The 19870-nt window shown below is 40.4% G+C and overlaps 2 protein-coding genes across 2 annotated transcripts in view; one reads left to right on the forward strand and one right to left on the reverse strand.

The window, feature by feature from the left end:
- Positions 1 to 863: 863 nt before the first annotated feature.
- LOC142372450 (cystatin-1-like) lies at positions 864 to 3924 on the reverse strand. The gene is made up of 5 exons (XM_075455354.1): positions 3806 to 3924; positions 3463 to 3566; positions 1678 to 1829; positions 1477 to 1578; positions 864 to 1119 (listed from the first exon to the last, which is right to left on the reverse strand). The coding sequence occupies exons 1-5, from the start codon at positions 3910 to 3912 to the stop codon at positions 1024 to 1026; spliced, it is 561 nt and encodes a 186-aa protein (XP_075311469.1). The 5' UTR covers positions 3913 to 3924; the 3' UTR covers positions 864 to 1023.
- A 6368-nt stretch (positions 3925 to 10292) lies between these two features.
- il11ra (interleukin 11 receptor subunit alpha) overlaps positions 10293 to 19870 on the forward strand; it is a 40004-nt gene continuing 30426 nt past the window's right edge. Inside the window, exon 1 of the mRNA XM_075455406.1 lies at positions 10293 to 10426. The gene's annotated coding sequence lies outside the window, so the exon portion shown is untranslated. The remainder of the gene's footprint in view (positions 10427 to 19870) is intronic.

Genomic DNA, 19870 nt, shown 5'->3' on the forward strand with positions numbered 1-19870 from the left:
CCCAGTCCCAGGACCAGGGTTGTATGCTCCATTGTTTGTTATGCCAAAGGAGATTCCTGAAGATGCACTGAGGCTTCTTTTCTTACCATTTTGAGAATTTAACCAGCTCTTGTAATGGCTGCTCCTTAGATACTTCACACTCCCTTTAGACACTTACCACACCTACCTTTCTAAGCAAAAAAGACCATTTGACTGAACCCACAGTATGGCCACCGTTAGGTTTTTTTTAGCATACTCCACATTTCTAATCAACCCACAGAGAAGCGAACCCTGCTTACTGTCCGGCCCATGGCCAGAAACGTGGCATTGTAGACACCTGCAAACATAATATATTTAACTAAATGCAAAAATTCTGCACTATTTGGTCAGTTATTTACCTTATTGTATTTCTGATGGCTTTCTTGGACCTTAAAGGCTAAACTTGACAGTGTGTTTGGAACTGATAGTGTTCATACCAAAAACATCCAAACCCATCTTTTCATGCCTTGTTCAACAAGCGGGGAGAGATTGTGGTTTGGATGTTGAAATTTTCTGTGCTGGTTTCAATCAGAGACTGGAACAAAGTGTTTGTCTGGGTAGGTTTGGTCTATCATTACAGCCGACACGGTGTAGCACCTGCAAATCAAAACTGACATGAAGCTGTTAAACAGAAAATGGGGTCAAAAATCCTATTTCCTTTTTTTCATCCATGAATATATTAAAATCATAATATGCTGGTTTTTTTTTTTTTTTTTTAAAGAAACATGTACAATATAATAAGATTAAGTGAATAAATGCATCATAAAATATAATTAGAATGAACAAAAACTGTATAAAAGCCACAAACACCAATTCATCTCAACATCAAACAAGACAAAAGTCTCTTCTGTGTAAACTTTTCCAAAATTTATTTGTTTGATTTGTCCATTTTTCTTCATCCCTCATCCAACATTTACAGTGAAATCAGTTTCTCAATTCTACTTTTTTTTTTGTTAAAGTAAATAAGGTTGTGAAAGCTATAAAAATGTGGAGCCTACAAAATGGTTATACTTTCTTCGCCATCTTCCTGCACTTGTGACTCTGCAGCTCATGTTTGTTGTTGCGAGGGTCGAAAGTCACTTCAAAGTGGCACTTCAGCTGCTGTGGAAGAGAAGACAACAAGAACTATTATGTAATGTTGAGAGACTGTTTTTTCTTTCATTATTTACCAACCAATTGGTGTTATTTCTTTTCATGCCCCCCTCTATGTTTATTGCTGAGTCTTTGTTCGTGCATGTTGTTCAATTCTGATATGTTAGATATTCACATTGGGTGGTCTAAGCCTAGTTTTTATTTTTGTTCTATCAAACAAAGTGATGTAAGTGTAACAGAGTGTAACAGAAACTCATTTTTGGTTTATTTTCTTACAAAGTATCTAAAGGAATGCTTTATAATGGCACTGCTGGGTTAAACATAACTCTATATATGCATGGAAGTACACACACAGAACAGATTTACCTTTCTCTCCAAACTGCAGCTCTTCAGGTCATGGTTTTCAGACTTGAGACACTTAGTTTTTCCCAGAATTGTGTCAATCTTAAAGTTAACCATGCTGGTCACCTAAAATAATAATAAAAGGACAATTAAGATGGGATTACTTGATGGTTATTTGTTAACTTCGTGAATTTTTGTTTGTTTTTGCTGAAAGATAAATCCAACCTGTGTTCTGGCGCTGGTGACTGAGACCAGTTTGAACATATTCTTAGTCTTGGAGTGTGTGTTGAACTCCTCAACAGCATGTCGAGCTGCCTCCTGAACCTCTTCTGACTCCGGGTTCCTCTCGAACCAGCCGCCCAGAAGTGGCACATTTTCTGTGAGGAAAATAAAGAGGCATGAATGCATGGTGATCTCCTGTTGTTGAGCCATTACAATCATTCAAAAAATATTTTCCGTTTTTTATGACTAAGGACCACTACATGAGATGATGACCTAAAAACACATAATCTGACTCCTGCTTGCTTTGCTGTTTCGGTTCATATTTGTCAAAGACCTGAAAACTGCTAAACCCTCATTAAGGTCTGTAGTTCGTGACTTGGGCTGCCTTCCACTTTGGTCCAGACTTCAAATTAGGGAGTATAGTGCATTGGGAGTATATTCGTCCCGAGAGGACGAACCAAACAGTGCAAAGGCTGGAAATCCTGTTTGTAACCCCTGTTAGCTGGTGCAACATGGTCCATTCCCATCCAGTCAAGCATTGAAATGCCCTAGTTCAAACATGAATACAAATGCAGCAGATCATTGTACTTGGGTATTAGCACACACAATTTTCCTCCACAAAGGTTGTCTTTTAAAGGCATGCCGTATAAAATTACAATAAAGTTATCTGTGTCAAATTTACATATCTATAAAGACAATTAACATTACTATAGTGCCATCGTATGCAAATTTTAAATGACAAAAGAAAATCTTGTACACTTGTAAATCCAGTCGGCACAGATTCGTGTCTTGTTTTCATTACAGTTTAAGCCCTGGCACTGAGTAGACCCGATTAATCATTTTTTGGGGTTTTCTTTTCTTTTTTTTTTATCCCTAAAACCAACTTCCACTCTGCCACTTCAAATAGCACTTCATCAGCAGCGATGAATTCATCTGACTTGTGCCTGAGCCAAACATTCTGACTCACTGCACCCAACCACACTGCAGGGAACAGTCACCGTCTGCAGACCACGTACATAAACACACAAATTCTTCTGTAGTCAGTCAGGAACACTTTGTCAGAGCAAACTATTAATGTCCTCGCTGTACAAGGTGCTTGATTATTTAAAACAATTTAAGGTGGAATCGCTTGATTACTGAACTGGGCCTTCAACCCAAAGTACACAGATCATGGCGAGTTTAACTTTATTGCTTATCTTTCTTCCTGTTCATCCACATTCTGTCTGTTTGGATAAGATTAGTCTGGCTGTCAGGAGAAAAAGAAAAGCTGATTTCCTTGTCACTATTTTGTACTATCATCAAAAAAACGTTAATCCAACAGCTCAAATTGACAAGTTCTTTATGTTTTGTTTGACTGGTTTTTAGATAGATCATGGCTCTGACACATGTCTGTGTTCACGGTTACATGTTTGAGCTGTTCTTTCACTCAGCAATAATCTGCCCTTCCCTTCTTGCATGCCCATGATGGTTAAGTCAGAGTTTAGAGAAACAAACAAAAGGCCCTCCTGCTGCTTTATAGGCAGCAGAAAACACAGGCGCAAAGATAGATTATCAATAAAAATGTAAAATATAGTCAGTCTAATCTAAAGTTAAAATCTTTATATTAGTACCTTGAAGTTCAGTGAAACACTCTTTAAGCATGTAATGAAATGTGTGTATACACCAGTCAAATTCAGAGAGCAATAAGTCAGGCTCTTCTCCGTCTTAAGAATCCCTTCATCTTCATCACCCCACATGGCCTTGCAACAATAACTTATTCAATTATTTTGACTCCATATAACTACTTACTGGTAACGACGACTTCCTCCACGAGCTCATTTCCAAAACACAGCTGGACGACTGACAGACATATCAGCGCTGACAGGGGGAGAAACATCTTTGCTCCCGCTCCTCTAGATTCCCAGAAAAAAAGATGTCAGAAAGGTCAAACTCTTCACTTGAGGTGGAAGAAATTTCAGCTCCTACAAGTCCGGCTGTGTTTGCAGCAAACTGATGTTTGAACAAACCAAAAAGAGATATTTTGAATACACACAAAAAAAAAAAAATATACAGGATAAAGGATAAAAGAAAAAGTGCATATACAAAGAAAGGAGGTATATATATTCACCCTTAGCTGTCAAATCCACCTTACCTCAAAGCAACTGTGAACAACGCGAGTCGAAGAGTTGGAGTAAAGAAGAATGAAAGCAGTAGAGAGGGACAGAGTGTCGTTAGTGAATGTGTGTGACTGCACAGCATTCAAGCTCTGGTATGTTTAACCAGCCACTGAAGACCACACCCACCCACTGTCAGGCAGTGATGTCATGCATGCAACTATCAGCAGCTTTAGTGTGTGTGTACGTGTGTGAGAGAGAGGGCGAGACAAACTGGATGGACTGGAGGGCTGTTTGGGTATTGAGTGTGCTCTAGTGATTCAGTGCTCTTTATGTGTTTGCATTCATGTGTTATGTGGGCATGTGGTCTATTAATGTGACATCCATGCAATTGTGTGTACAGCCATTCAGCCTTTTGTTTACCACGAGCCATCGAGGCACTTCTGCGTGGACCTGGCTCGGATTCAACCGGTGACAGACAAAAAAGTCATTACAAAAAATATACACACAAAATCAAATAGATTGATGAATAGATAAAAACGCAAACATCATTAAGTGAAACGGTGTAAAGAAAAAAGAAAAGATGCTCAACAGTAAAACATTGAATCTATGCCTTTACCAACTTTTGCAACTGCTTTTGTGATTTTCTACAGGGTCCACTGCTCTAATCCCGACTGAAATATCAATGGATAGCAGTAAAACTTGGTAAAGACGTCATAGTTTCAGAGAGTTCCCCTTCACTTTTCCTCCCTCACAACGGTTAGCTAACAACTCCCTGCTCATTGGAAGCACCCCTGTGCATCTCCAACACGGGCTGGCACACATCTCGGTACAGACATCTGTGCAAACATGGGGATGAAACCTGATGACTTTGGAGTAGTTGTGGCCTTTTCACAAAAAGTCTGATTGATGACTCGTTTTGGTAAAAGACCGCTCCGAAGTATTATAAATACTGATATAATTAGTGACACACCTCAAACTTGCGCAGCTCTCTTGGCTTTAACATAAGGTTTTCTAAGATGTGGCAAATTTGATTTATTTTTAAACACCCCCCCCCCCCCCCCCCCCCCCCGATGCGATGTTATGAGGTGAAGGCACAGATTGGTACAGCTGTGGCCATGGCTTGATGTGGGTTGGTGGTACAGGTTTATTTGCTTTTAAATATTTTTGATCATATAGATGAGTTACTGCAAATTCTAAAAAGCTGCATGTACAACATATACAACATGTGCACACTGTGTTTCTCAAACCCCGAAATTTGTGTCCTGTCTGTGATGAGTTAGCACGGCCAGCAGAGGGAAGCAAAACTACTGCCGTAGCCTTGTTTCGAAGAGTAAAGAAGTCAGAAAAGAGTTCATGTTATGAAAAGTCACTTTCCACATTGGAGGTCACAGTTGCCCGGTTATTACGACAAATGTAAAGAATGTGTCCTCCTCATTAATCATTGTGTTAATTTGTTCGAATTTTATTTTATGATGAATCCAAACTGTTTGATTTCATGTATGTCGCTTGAGATGCGTGAGAAATGTTGTTTTTTAAACAACTGCACCTTACAGAAAACTCAGTTTAGTATTTTGTAAGACTGCAACAAATGACCAATATGAACCCCATTCTTTGAATTTGTTCTATCAAAGGTTTTCTTTTTCTATTCATAAATATAAACATTTAAAGAAGTTTGCTGCAACTAGGGACCACAACTATATAAGTGTAGTGATAAATGTAGTCTGGTTACCTCCTGTTTAAAACTTCCCAATATGGGTTACCGAAACAAGGACTATCATAGCTTATCTAAGGTTTACAATCCTGATTCACAACATTTGAGAAGCACACAGTGGGGTTACATGGCACTGAAAGGATCGGATTATTGGCTAAATTACAATAAGAAATTGGATCGGATTACTCGCGATTGGATTAAGACGCCGAGATAACTTGGTTGAAAGTCAAATTAAACGTGCTTGTAGACGGTGAAGCACGTGGTGAATTAGACTTTGTGTTCTGCGCATGCTCGACATTTTTTCCCGGGGTCGGGAACAGGAAGTCGGAAGAGACGATATTACTGTTGTTGTCGCTGCCGTCGGAAAGAAACAAACAGTCGGAAAGAAACGAACAATGTGATGGAGAATGCGCCGTTGTGCGTCGCGTTTTTGCAACAAGCAGCTCATCACAAACGAAATGTAGAGGGATGTAGCTTCATCTTGCTCTTCGTTTGCCATTTCCTCGAATACCTGAGTTTGTTGTTGTTGTTGTTGGTGGTGAAGAGGTCAACAGGAAGTGGCTCTATTAGCAATAGTTGAAATGGGTACAGCGCCACCTATTGTATCGGAGTATGACATACATTGTGCCTATCAGTGGGGTTACATGGCACTGAAAGGATCAGATAATTGGCTAAATTACAATTATTAAGTTATTAAGTGCATGTAGACACCTTAATCTGACAAGAAATTGGGTCGATTCGAGTTACTCGCGATCAGATTAAGACCCCGAGATAACTCGGTTGAAAGTCAAAATAAACGTGCTTGTGGACGGGTTAAAGGGATCGTCCATCCAGAAAAAGTCAGACCTCACAATCGCTTGGCGCTATTTCTCTCTACCTTCGTATCACTGCGGGCTGTGTAAACCTTGCAGACCGAAGTGCAGACCGAGCACTCCCCTGCTTCCGAGATGTAAACAACAGCAACAGGTGCAGCTATCGGCAGGTGGCTGAACGCATTGATATGAAGGGAGGCAAAAGTAGCGCCAAGCGATTGTGAGGTCTGACTTTTTCTGGATGGACGATTTTGTGATGCGAATTTATTACTCTTTTGAACGCATATTGTTTTGAGAAACAAAACGCTTTATTTTCGGGACCCCAGCCAACTAGCCGGACTACCTTCGTCAACGCCAAAACGAGGCTTGAACTCGGCTCACAGGACGCAGAGGGGGGTAAGTCAATGTTCATAAATGAAATTGCTAATATGGGATGTCATACAGCTTCATGTCAAAAGAGGCGAACTATCCCTTTAAGCACGTGGTGAATTAAACTTTGCATTCTGCGCATGCTTGAGATTTTTTCCCGGGGTCGGGAACCGGAAGTCGGAAGAGACGATATATATACTGTTGTAGTCGCCGTCAGAAAGAAAAACACCGTAATGGAGAATGCGCAGTTGTGCATCGCGTTTGTGCAGCAAGCAGCTCATCACATACGTAATATAGAGGGACGTACTTTCATCTTGCTCTTCATTCGCCATTTTCTCGAATGCCTGAGTTTAGTGTTGAAGGGGTAAACCGGAAGTGGCTCTATTAGCAATAGTTGAAATGGGTACAGCGCGACCTATCGTATCAGAGTATGACATGCTTTGTGCCTCTGATCCAATTCATTCACTGCCATATATCCAAGGATAATAACCCTTGCTCAACTCATTCTTATTGTAATTTAGCCAATTATCTGATCCTTTCAGTGCCATGTGACCCCACTGAGTGTGGGAGGAGAAAATGAAGATAAGTGGCGTCGAAGTGTGAAGTAAGGTGACTGTTGAAGAATACACACCTGGAAAGACAAAGCCTCCTCCCTGTATAAATGGTTTACACCCCCTTTGTCCTGGGTCTTTCTTCACCATGAACGCTGACTGGTGATGACTGACCCTTCTGCAGGAGAAAATAAACACGTGGCCGGCCGGCAAAAACGACAGAGATCTCTATATTTAATTTCTCATCAGAGGTATTAGGAAGCAAGGGAAGAATTTTTCCATGACAGAGTCATCAGCAAAGATAGTTAAAAATGTTCAACCAAACTGTTTGCTCTGAGAGATTAAGTACAGTACTGTGGAAATGAAAGTGCAATCTCTTTACACTTCTTAGGCTTCATATTTCAGGTCATAACAAGATCCTTATTAGATCTTAGAATTAGAGAAATTCAAGCTCTAGCTGTCACACAAACCACGGCTTCACATTTGAAGAACGTGGCCTGTAGAGTCTGATCTGTGGATCGTACGATTTTTGCTGTTTCTTTGAACATTGCAGTCTGTCTCTGGGGCGAAATTGATGAGACGTTCACTCCTGAGAAGATTGTAGACTGTTTGGGGTGTTTTCCACTTGTGAATAAACTTTCTCACTGTAGAATAATTGACTCAAAATGGTTTAGAAATGAACTTATAACTTGTTCCAGAGTGACAACCTAATAGTGCTTCTCTAAGATATATATATATATATATATATATTTTTAAGTTCATTGGCATTGTGTGAACACACACCTGACTGCTCCAGGCCAGCAACCTACCAAAACCTCTGCTTTTATAGAGCTGTTAGCCCGATTCTTTATATTGGAAGCCCAAGAACCAGTTGGAGCAGTCTTAAGTTAAACAAAGTATTTATTGGTGGTCACAAGTCAAGTATCAGCGCTGGACTTGGAGAGACAGAGTTCTCGCATGAAATCCGTCCGACCAAGTCCCGAGATCCGGAAACATTTCATATTTATGTTCACCTTTATCTCAGAGGTTGTACCTACACTTGACCACGCATCATTGAATATTTACTCATGATGTGAGCAGGCCATCCACCGTCTTCGTCATGTTCTTTGGATGTGATAAGCGATGTGTGTGTGTGTGTTGTTTCAGGCGTGCATTCTACTGCACCAGACCTATCTGTCCTAAGAGACGCTTTATCTGACCCAGTTATTTTATCCCGCTACGTCATCTTAAAGTGTTGGACATACATTGCGTTTGTATGAGCAGAGTGTAAACGTACAAACTAGGAACATAGATTATTTAGTGAACTACAGAATATGAATACATAAAGTTTAAGAATAAAGCCAATTTATAACAGAGGTGCTCACACTTTCTGATGATCAAGTTAATCAAGTTCATTTGATTAGCAGCACTTGGCTGCTTCTTACCCTCTTGACTTTTATTGAAATAATAAGGGTGTACTTGATTTTTTACAAACTGTTTATATATTTCAACATAGCTTTTGTTGGAGAAAATGATAGCAATTCCGGTAAGGCCCAGTTTGTTCTTTTCATACGGTCTGATGAGTAAAAGCTCAAAATTGAAAGTGAGAAAAATGAGACCAAAAACAAATTGAGGCAGATGGGAACCAACTGACCGTTGGCTCATATGCAAATGGACAGACAGAGAGATTCAGTGCCTAACTGATTGATCAATTGAAAACAGTCATGCAGATGGATAAGCGGTTGGAAAATAAGCAGCAGCTGCAGTGAAGTCAAACAATGCCTCAAACGTCTGCTGTAAAAACTGACACATCAATCCAAGAAAAACCAACCCTAACCCTAACCCACTAATGAAGTGCTCTGAGTTTCATGAAAGAAGGGTCGATTCGCTTCAAAAGTGCTCGAGGGAAAAGGTTACACAATATGAACAAATTTACACCGTAAATATGTAAATAGTATTAGCTTATGCTCCGACCACCAAAGCTCTGCAAGCCACTCATTTCTCTTTCAGGCCTGGCTGGTGATCACTGCTGGCCTGCTCCCGATGAAATTATTTACTAAGTGGAACACTTCCAGGCTGCCACAAACAGGTCAGGGTCAGTGAGGGGGCCGCCTGGATCCGTCAGAAACTGGAAATCCCCCTTTTGAGCAAAAATAATTGCTGTCAGTTTTTTTTTTTTTCGTGATGAGCAGACTGGAATGCAAGTGCTACAGTTTTCAGACTGTTCTCGTGCAGTCTCTTCATCGTAAAACTCAGTGAGAAGGAGCATAATTGTACTTGCTTTTGCTCCGATAGAGATACGTGCCTAACGTGTCATAGATACGAATATAGGTGTTCAGGTTAAATAATGTTAAGGGATATTTCTTATATCATTAACGTAGCGAATCCCGATCACATGATATGATGATTCATGTCTGCAAACATTCTACTTTAACCATTTCACTGGGTGTATCTGTATCTTATGGTGGAATCTAACAGTCCCATTGTCGAGTAGACAGTGGTGTTGCAGTCGCCTACATGGCAATGACAGATGTGTTTTTCCACCTTCATTTATATTTATGGAGGAGGATAAAAGGTCACTGCCTCCGTTAATGAGATATGACTATCATGCTTTTTATTTTTTGTCTGCTAGAGTAATGAGCCATTAATGGGTTTAATTAGTTTGCGTTCTCATCACATAACAGGTAAGCCAAACAAACGAAGATGGCGAACCCAAATGGTGAATGCTTGAAACCGATCTTGTAGTAAAACACATAGAGAAGACAGTTTTATTTCCACTGATTTCCGCAATAATTTCAAACAAACTACATTAATTGAGATTTCACACAAATTTTATAGCCTACAGAGATCCAAACCGATACCACATTGTATTTAATCTTGGAAATACTCCAATATGAATTCTATCTTAACCACGCTTTTGTTTCCAGGGCACATTCCTTTGACTTCAGATATGGGGTCAGTGCTAATAGCTCAACCTCTTTAATCCCCATTTACAGTTAAAACCTCCCTCCCCATACGTCAGGTGATTGACAGCTGGCTCCTCCAACCACAAGGCAGCGGACTCCGTCTGGCCTCGTTCTTTCTCTCCTCCTCCGCCCGTGTGAGTTTGTGACTCTCCTGCCCCGGGAGTCCGTCCGTACCCTCTTCGGTAAACCGAGGAACGACACATTGAAGTTCCTACCATGGAAGACGACAATATAATCATGCCGTTTTGACTCGGGGAGATCTTCCAAGGTCAGTTTTGTCTATTTGGTGGGGTTTTAAACCGGGGTGGAGGGAATTAGCGAGTGTGGGGGCTGGAAACTTTATCCGCTTCACTTCATCGAACGGGAGGGAGGGAATTGAGGTAAATGAACTCCACTGTTGCTCGCTGGGACGATATGTTATGATGCTAGCTTGCATGTTGGCCCCTCTTTAGCTTGTAACGCGCCACCAAACTCTTTTAAAATATTTGTTATTAGTCACATACCTCGTTATCATGTCTCAAGCGGAGTACACATAAATTAAAAGTCATAATTGAAATTGTATGTGTGAAAAATGTATTTAGAAACACGAACTGTACCTGCGTTTTGGGCTCAAAAAGAGTTATTTTTGTGAAATTTGCAGAATAATTTGTGATGGGGTAAGGTTGAGAGATGGGCGTTTTGTAAAACTTTGTTATTGTGAATAAGAAAACTTTAGAAGAATAGTCTTGTTTTGGTGGTTTGAAGAAAGCGCTGTATTTAATTAATTAATTTATTTATTCTTTGGTGAATGTGGTCTGTATGTTTATATGTCTTCCCCACTGTATATATATGTTGTTCTCAGGATAATAATAGCCTAATAAGAAGAACATATTGGACTCAAAAACACAGTTGTTGCACCGGCATTCATTGACTTGTTCTCCTTCCAGCTCCCAAAACAGATACTCTCTTGGCAGCGTATAAATGAAGCGCTGAAAAAGCACTTGTTGATATGATAAACAACATTAGTCTTCTTCCTGCTCTTTCTCGGTGTATATTTATTTGCACAATTGTAGTTCCAGCAGGGCAACGGCACAAGTGAATAGAGTCCGTGCATAATTGGAAACAAATACCGAGAGGCAGACGGGGTAAGGCGGAGACAGAGGGACGGGGTCCCACTGCAGATGTGCATTCCTTTAACCAGTGGAGTGATGAAGCCTTTAAATAGAGCTGAGCAGGAATGCAAACAGACCCAACAGAAAGATGAAGCCTGGGGGCGTCGGAGGAGTACGAGCAGGGAGGTGAGGGGCAACAGGAATCAGCAGCGAGCCCTTTCCCTAAAACTTAGTTTGTTTTACTCAAGTATCTGCCCCTGCTAAAAGTAGCATTTGGGTCAAAGTTCATGGCATGATGTCACTCCTCTACAGCGTAAAACTACCAAGAAACTCCACGTTATGCAATTAAGGGGAACGATTTCAACCTGGAATCGTAACTCTGTGCAACAGAATTGGATATTTACCAGCAAATCTTTTCATATGACAACTGCGTACCCTTGTGTCTTTGCATGAGGTGGTTTCAAACCTTATTGACCAAATTAATTATGATCACTCACACAAGGTGTTAATGGGCCGTCGGTGGTCAAAAATGGTGTACTGGAAGATATAGTGACCTTTATTTAAAATAAGAATGAATACGGTTTAATAATGAAAGGGGGAAAAGGGAGAATTCCATTTGTGTGTTTGATATTTGGAATGTGTCCTTCTGTCATTTGCTATAGGTGTACGTTCAGTGTGATTGGAGTGAAGGAAACCAAAGTTGTCCCGGTTTTGGATGCTTTTTTTTTTTTTTTTTTTTTATCACTGCTGATTTACTGTCGTTGTAGAAAAATGACTTGTCCTTAGCGGCTGCTCCAGAAAAGGAAGCAAATTGTACACGGTGGGTGTAGGTTTGTTGGCTGTCAGTTGACCAATAGGAGCTCGTTTTCTCGCTGCACGTCCGTGTTCAGCGTTGCAGTAAAACAGAGCTGCAGAATCGAAAAAGCCTGCCTGTGATGTTAATTTGATCCAGATTTTCAGTGGTTCCCTGTTCTGAGTGCTGTGCATTTATTTTTTCGCTTTGAGAATTCATCCGTCTGACTGTCTTGTCCTGGCTTTGAGTCCCTACAGCCTTTATGGAAAGAGGAGCCAAACACCTGGCCACACCCTGTAGTCTTATAACAACAGTGGGTTCTAGATTACACTTCAGGAGGATTTCTTTTCTTGTTGAGGATATCCAGGCTCAACATCAGCAGTTGCACTCTCTGGACCCCACTTCACCACAAAGGAACTGAAGGTATACAGTGTAAGAAGAGTGAGAGACACCAAACACCTTGTTGTTTACCTGCTGGTCAAAGGCCTCAGTCTCCAGAGGAGGAAAACCTGAGTGTATTTTTGCCTTACTAACAAAACAAAAACAAAAAAAAACCCTGTAAGAAATGGCAGGAAGAAATGTGCTCTTTGGACTTGAGGCATGTCCAGAAAAGAAAGGGAACTCCAAAGGTGCTCGGCTTTCACAGAGGAGTGAGGCGCGTTATTTGAAGCGCAGCTTCATGTTTTTGGCTGCAGCCTTTGTCCGGATGGCAGCTCGATCCTGAAAATGTATGCTTTGGGTTTTTGTAGACAACTTGTACAAAGGTTGGGATTTAATAGTGTTTAACACAAGGGCGGAGGTGATCGTTTACAGTTACGTGTTGGAACACACATATCAAATTAGTTCCCTTAAGTCAGGTGTTGTGGAACTTTTTCAGATAAGCTCTTTATTTTGTCTTTGACACGTTTTCTTAGCAGTTTGATTTAGACAGAACGACAACCCTAAATCTAACTTATCCAACAATAATTAAATTTATGAACAGCTCAGCTCAGTTAAATGCGCCTCCTATTCTTGATTAAGTGCGGCACTGTTATTCAGTTTGCGTTTTGCTTTGCCTGAATCCCCTACAGACGGCTCTCAATCCCTGCTCTGGCTCGGGCCAAAAACCACATGCGCGCAGAAAAACGTACTGGCTCCACCGAGACCTTGACACACACTCTCTCTCTCTCACACACACACACACACACACACACACACAAATATACACGTATAGACACAGCTGAGACAGTCCATTGCCTTTGTGTATGCACACTCTTATAATCAAATGCACACCGAGTTAAACGACGTCCAAGCCTCCATACTCTTCTCCACACTCATATTTCACCAGTCACTCACAGAGGGCCCACAGCAATCAACTCTAAATTAGAGAGAGCTGCTCCAAGAACTCGGGAGCAGCTTGCCAGCTCTGAGGCCATAGTGTTCTTGGTGTGTATGTGAGAAACAGAGGGAGAGAGAGAGAGAGCCAGCCGTTGATATTAAACCAACTTTGAGGGGCCTTGATGGGGGTATTTCTACTCCTTTGTCATGCTGCTCCTGCACTTTGTCCACTTTGAGCTCTGTTCAGTTGTGCAGTTCAGAAATGAGGCTGCAATAGAGACTCAGAATGTTTCACCCAAACCTGGATTCTTCACCTCGACTTGATTTCCGACTGTCTGTGGTTCCTACAGCTCTAACCCGCGTGGCCGAACCACCTATGTGCTTTCTGATTAGGTGGCTGGAAGTTGTGGCACATTGAGGGTTTGCAGCAGGGCTTCTTTGCTCCAATAAGTGCAATTGTGCTATAAAGATATGCTTCTTTTATCCGACATAATTTGTTGATTCATTGGACTTGAAGTAGAAAATTCTGGAGTTTCACATTCTTGTATTGAATTTAACTTGCCCCAAAATTAGCTGTAGGGCAAGAGGCTATGAAAGAATAAAGTTTCAAACTGTCTTGTGGAATGATTGTCTTCAGTGTTTTGTGGTCATGGATTGCCATCATCTGTTTGTTTAGTTTGGCTTCATGAATAATGGTAGCAAAATGCACTTCTGTAAACATCATATTTAGCAGGCCACGTAATTTGTAGAAAGAACTTTGTTTTTTTTGATGCTGGCATGTCTTTTGGTTCATATGTTTGTGAGTACATTAGATGCAGCGTAAACAGAACTTTTCTACAAACAGGTTAGACGTCATACAAGTGAGAACAAAGCAAACAAATCTAGGTGTTGCTTAGCTTATATTTGCATTTGCATGAATAGGTTGAAAATATTTCTGTTGTAAACAGCAATATGTTCCCCTATGATGTGTGAATTTTAAATAGGAGCGTCAGAGAGCTGCTCAGCAACGCATAGTGGCCATTTATCCCAACTCTCCCAACTCTATCACTTACATCTTCCCAGTTTCCTGCACAGTTGGGACACTTTGTATTTTAGAGGCATAGTAGTAGATGGATTAAGTTTTCTTCTGCAGACGAAGAGTGAAATTGTATTTCCTACTATTGAACTTGCACAGGCCTCCACTCAGGAAACCTTTTTTTTTTTTGTTTACTATTTTATCATCACAGTCAACAAGGAGACGTTGTATTAGGCTGTTATGTGCTTTGACTGGGATATCAGAAATAGTTGTGAAAGATTTGCACGTTTGACACAAGGCTGCAGTTCTGCCAGTGAAAGCAGCATTTTTACATTTTGCTGTAAAAGCCGTAACTATTCTGTCCAGTGCCATGTTGACTTTGAAAATATAGCTAACTAGAGAGATTATTTGAGCTTGGCAGAGTGTAAGTCTGGGCCAGAGAAACGTTCTATTGATTGCTTTGGTATAGAATTCTACCTCCATGACGTGCCAAACCAGCGTGGTGTACACAGAGAATTGATTTTCAAGCTGGTGTGGCAGAAACCCACCAGCCGTTTGGCTTGTCAGTAGTGACTCCCACCCTGCAGGTGTTTGTATATACCATCGCCGCCATCTCAAAAATGTTCTATTTGGGAAATTGTTGTCTGCCTTTTGATTAAAGATTTTTCAGCTGAGTAAATAAATCCATCCACATTTGTTTGCACACGGCACATTTTCGAGTTAACCAAGTAGCCGACAGGTCGTAGATGAATTTTCATCCTTCAGCTTGGCTTGTAGGCACCATTTTCAAAGGTCTTCACAACTGCAGCGCTGGCTTTGATCCAAAAAAAAAAGGCTAAGAGGCTCAGCTTTTACATACGTGTTTATGAGTGGTTTCCCCTTTGTAAATGATGTTTGTCTTTGTGACCGCCGTGCAGAATTGGCCTGTCTGGTTTGAATATTCAAACCTTAAAGGGAAACGTTACCTTTGTGTATTTGTACTGCTGTTTGCATAGGATAAACACGGCAGAGTTGCTCGTATTCTGTGTAGAAAAATCTATGTAGATGCTTTATCGGTTCCTTTGAACATTTGAACCTGGGTGTTAGAAACTTGTATTGTATGTTCTTCCCTTTTTAATCAATAGTCCTCCTAAAACGTTTTGCTTTGTAATGGCTACAGTTTCTTCTCCATTTCTTAAGTTTAAAAGACCCCCATCAGGGTTGTTTAGAGTTATAGCCAATCTTGCGTCAACATGCAGGTTAAATACTACTGCAGTTAATTTTTCAATTGTTTTACCCAGCGTATGACAGTATTTACTCAGCTGTCCAAATGAAGAAAAAATGAACATGGCAAATGAGCAAAGTTTCAGTGATTCATATCCCTTTAACAAAGAGATATGTTGGCAAAATCTAATGATTGTATAAACTTGGGCAGTTATTTAGTTTTTGGAGCTTAGTGTTGGGGAAAAAAAGCCAAAATCTTAATGTATCCAGCTATGGCTAAGTGGAGAAAGCAAGTAAGATGCTTAAAAATGAGGAGCATGTTTGATTGGTACAAACGAAAAGAAACGGCACACCTTTACGCCTCTGTAGACATTTCTGGCAGCTAAATGGCTAAAAAGCACAAGTCTGCGCTCTAAAGCTCACATTGTGTTAAATGTTGCCGCTTATCACTCGAGGATGAATCTCGATTTTAGTGTTTTTAAGTCGTGAGGGTGTCAAAGATGGAGCAGAATGTGTTATACCTCTGCAGAAAAAGGTGTTTGACCATATCACCTTCACATGTTCCTCCTGTAAGGAGGTGACTATTTTTACTCGTCTGGTCATGAATAATCAATAGAGCTGTCTATTCAAATTATCAGATAGTCAGTTGGGATGTAGCAAACATGTCTCTCGGAATGAATGAATCTGTGTGAACACATCTTTCTTCTCCCTTCGTTCATTCTGTCATCTCTATAGTTTTTGTGTTTTACCTGCGTTTGCTCCCACTTTCTCTCCCTGTCATCTGTCTCTGTGCCTCTCCCTTTGATACTTTTATTCCCTTCCAGCTCTCTGTCTTCTCCCCTCACCTTCCCTACCTTCTTGCCCCTGCCATGTTTGTTGTCTTCATGGAGTGTTAGCAGTCTTAAAGAAGGATAAATGGGTGTTATCGAGCATGGGGATCATATCTGATTTGGCAAGCAAGTGACATAAACAAATGAGAATGAAGCTAACGCTACACTAGCAATAGTTGTTGGAGAACATTCAGAATCCAGCTGATATTGTCCAAATATGTAATTTTTTTTAAAGTAGTAATTGCAGACCTGAGTGACAAGTATTCTTCATTTACTGCTTTTGTGTACAACCAGTAAGGAAGGCATCGTTTGTTGTCGATTGTTGAATTGATGGAGGATGATGTTGGTTATCAGTTCTTTTGATGCGTTTTTTGACGAGGCAGACAGGTGCTTAAAAGATAACGCTGTGAAAGAAAAGACTTCCAAGCCATCCTCGGCTTTGACGTACAGACATACAGCGTGTTCATGTATGCTCTGATTGGGCAATTTTATCTATTTTCACATCATTAGTAGGTGGTTGATGACTCATTTTTGATTCAAGCTTGTATTTTGATTCAGTATTATTGTTAATGGGTAGACGGTCAGTTTATCAAGGAGAAAAAGGTCTATGTGTAACGTAACACATTTTAAAATATGAATAAATATTGAACTTCTCAGTGAAAGACTAGTATCTGAGTCAGTGGAAACAACCCGAGGGCTGAATAAGGCATTCGCTGCTTATGTCAGTTTGTTGGAATTTAAAGTTAAAGTTACCTTCAAGGCCGTTTTAATGCAGACATTAAGGTTGGTATCAGTGAGTCGGGCAGATTGTGTCGACCTTGTGTCACTTCATGACAACAACACTGCTCAATGCTTAAAAAAATATAGCTGGCATGAAAGCTTGCAGAAGAAAATCAATAGATTCAAAGATTCAAAGGTTTATTGTCATATGTGCAATAAACGATTGATGTGATAAATGATCCTTGGCCTTTGTTCTGTTTTTGCTAAATGCTCGGTCCTAAATACATCAGAAAATGGCTGCTTGCAGAATGTAGTCACATTTTTGAACAGGATGAAAATATGCAGCTCGACAGACTTGTCCTTACCTCTTCCTCTAAAACTGCCTCTTTCATTGTTATCAAAAGCAGATTGGAAGAAACAACGGGCATGTACTCAACCAGCATTCTCTTGTTCGCAGGCTTTTTAATCTTCAAGATCAGGTTCGGCTTTAAGGGATTTATTTTTACAGTGAATGGTCGGACGCACAGCAACTCACCTAATACACGGTGAATATCATTTTAAAACACCAAACCATTAAGCTTGTAAATGCATTTATACAGCAACCAGAATCGATACATTTGAGAGATTATGGTTGTAGTAATCTTCCAAAAAATGGTATATCTGGTCACAATAGCAGTGAAGAGAAGCATGCCTCTATATCATGTGTTACACAAATGTTTGATGACCCTTTGGAACCTGTTCAGTTGAATAATTTCCAAATAGTCTTTTCCTTGGGTCAACATGTGGCTAATGTGTCAGATAACATAACAGTGGGAGACAGGATGAGGCTCTTTATCCGTAGTTCACCTGTTTAAAAGTGATCCCAACAAAATGGCAGAAAGGTGTCCCACTTGCAGACTCAGACCAGCTTCTATCATTTGAATTTCTGTACTTTCGATTTGAAATGGTCTAAAAGATCAAAAACTACACTGCACCTTACCAGACAACAGTTTTCAGTTGTGGTGCAGTGCATAGAGGTGACCATCAGAGAAAGACTAATACCTTTAAACTAGTGTGGCCATGTAGAGCATTCTCTGGTTTAGCAGATCTGAACTCTTAAAAACCTCCATCTGTCTCTGCCTTTGATCTTGACCTGGCTTTGTAATCCCTATCCTGAATCACATCAACCTACACACACACACACACACGCACACACACACACACACGTACACACAAACATGGAGTGGCTGCAAATCAACAAACTTTGAAACCAAATCATGGCAGCCACTGTAAACCAACCTTTCGTCTATCTGCCTTGCTATCTCAAGCAAACTGGGTGAATGATGTGCTGTTTTTGCGAGCCAGGTCTGTGCCCAGAGCCAAACAGTCTGATGAGGGCCTGTCTCTTTATTGGCCGCTCGTTTATTCTGAATGAAGCCTCATTATAGTTTGTGTTGCATCTCGCTCCCGGGAGCAGGAGCAGTACATCGCAAAATGTATCTTACAGCTTAGCTTGTGCTCATTATTGCTTTCATCCATTGTTATTTATGTTGCATCTGAAGGATGCTGAAGAAAGGTCTAAAAGTTGATATTCCTGGTCGATGACTGGCCAATGTCTGCCTTGACTGAATGGTTGCTCTGTAGGTGTTTTGACGTACACTACAGCTCAATTGTGTGTGTTTTGACTCCATCTGGTGTACGAGGGCTTTTTATTTCACAGCGTGATCCTTTTGGATATTATATTATATGAGAAAGTTTTTCTCATGTTTGAAAATCCAAGCTCCAGATATATGATTTCTGTTTTTCACGCCTGTTTTCACTTCATACTCATTTAGTAAAGTAAACTACCGTGTGAGCATGTGTTTTTGCACACAGGTCTGCATCTGAACTGCATTGTGTGCCACAAGAATTTAAAAGCAAGGCTCACTTGTTCTATCAGTACTTTTTTTCTTTTTGACTCAAAAGCTGCCATTTTTCAAAGATTAAAACAACTCTTACGGATGTTGTTCTCCTCCCTGTGAATAGGTTTTTCTTTTTGTTTTTTTTATCCTTGGCCTATGTTTTGGTGTTTTTCAGACATACTTCTTAGTTATTGATGTTAGCATATTGTTTTCTAATTGGCTCATCTTTTGTAGACTTGTATAGAGTTGTATTTTAGCTAATTGTCGACTGAATCAGCTTGTGAAATCATAGAAACACAGACAAAGTAGAACATCTGCACCATGGCCGTGTTAATGTGTTTTTAAATGTCAGTGCTCACGCTCTAGACATATAGGAGACATCACTTCCTGTTTACAGCTCCGTTTGCGCCTTTTACTTAGAACTGCATATGTACAGTCAGTTGATGTTTTGTTCAGTCAAGATTCTGAAAGCAGGCCAGGCTTTAATTATATGAAATGTGGCTCTGATTAAGATTACTGTGCATCTCTCCCTGTGACTTTCATCTTTGCATCTTTTGCGGTGGAATTTTTTTAAAAAGAAACTATTTCATAATCATTTTTGCATGTTTTTTTCCCTCTGGTTTATCTTGTGCTGTGACCTGAGGTTAAACTTAGTTTCCCTCTACCTCAGTGTGTAGCTGATCAACTGTTTAACACAGGTGACTTTGCTCCATTTCTTTCTCTCTCGCTATCTCACATAGAGGTTTATCTCCTCTTTCTCCCATTCAGTTTTTTAAAAACCAGTTTCTTTTATTGCCTTTTTGTTACCAGCTAAACTCTCCGCCTCTTCCTCAGCATGATAGTCAAGTTACCCAGTCTGGAGT

The sequence above is a fragment of the Odontesthes bonariensis genome, chromosome 22, assembly GCF_027942865.1.
Source record: "Odontesthes bonariensis isolate fOdoBon6 chromosome 22, fOdoBon6.hap1, whole genome shotgun sequence".
In the NCBI taxonomy this organism is placed as follows: domain Eukaryota; kingdom Metazoa; phylum Chordata; class Actinopteri; order Atheriniformes; family Atherinopsidae; genus Odontesthes; species Odontesthes bonariensis.

Excerpts from the sequence above, each read along its gene's own strand:
- LOC142372450 (XM_075455354.1), bottom strand. The coding sequence starts at position 3,912 with ATGCTGTGCAGTCACACACATTCACTAACGACACTCTGTCCCTCTCTA. Across the intron at positions 3,567-3,805 it reads TTGTTCACAGTTGCTTTGAG|AGGAGCGGGAGCAAAGATGT; the intron begins GTAAGGTGGATT and ends CTGGGAATCTAG. Across the intron at positions 1,120-1,476 it reads GCTGCAGTTTGGAGAGAAAG|CAGCTGAAGTGCCACTTTGA; the intron begins GTAAATCTGTTC and ends TCTCTTCCACAG.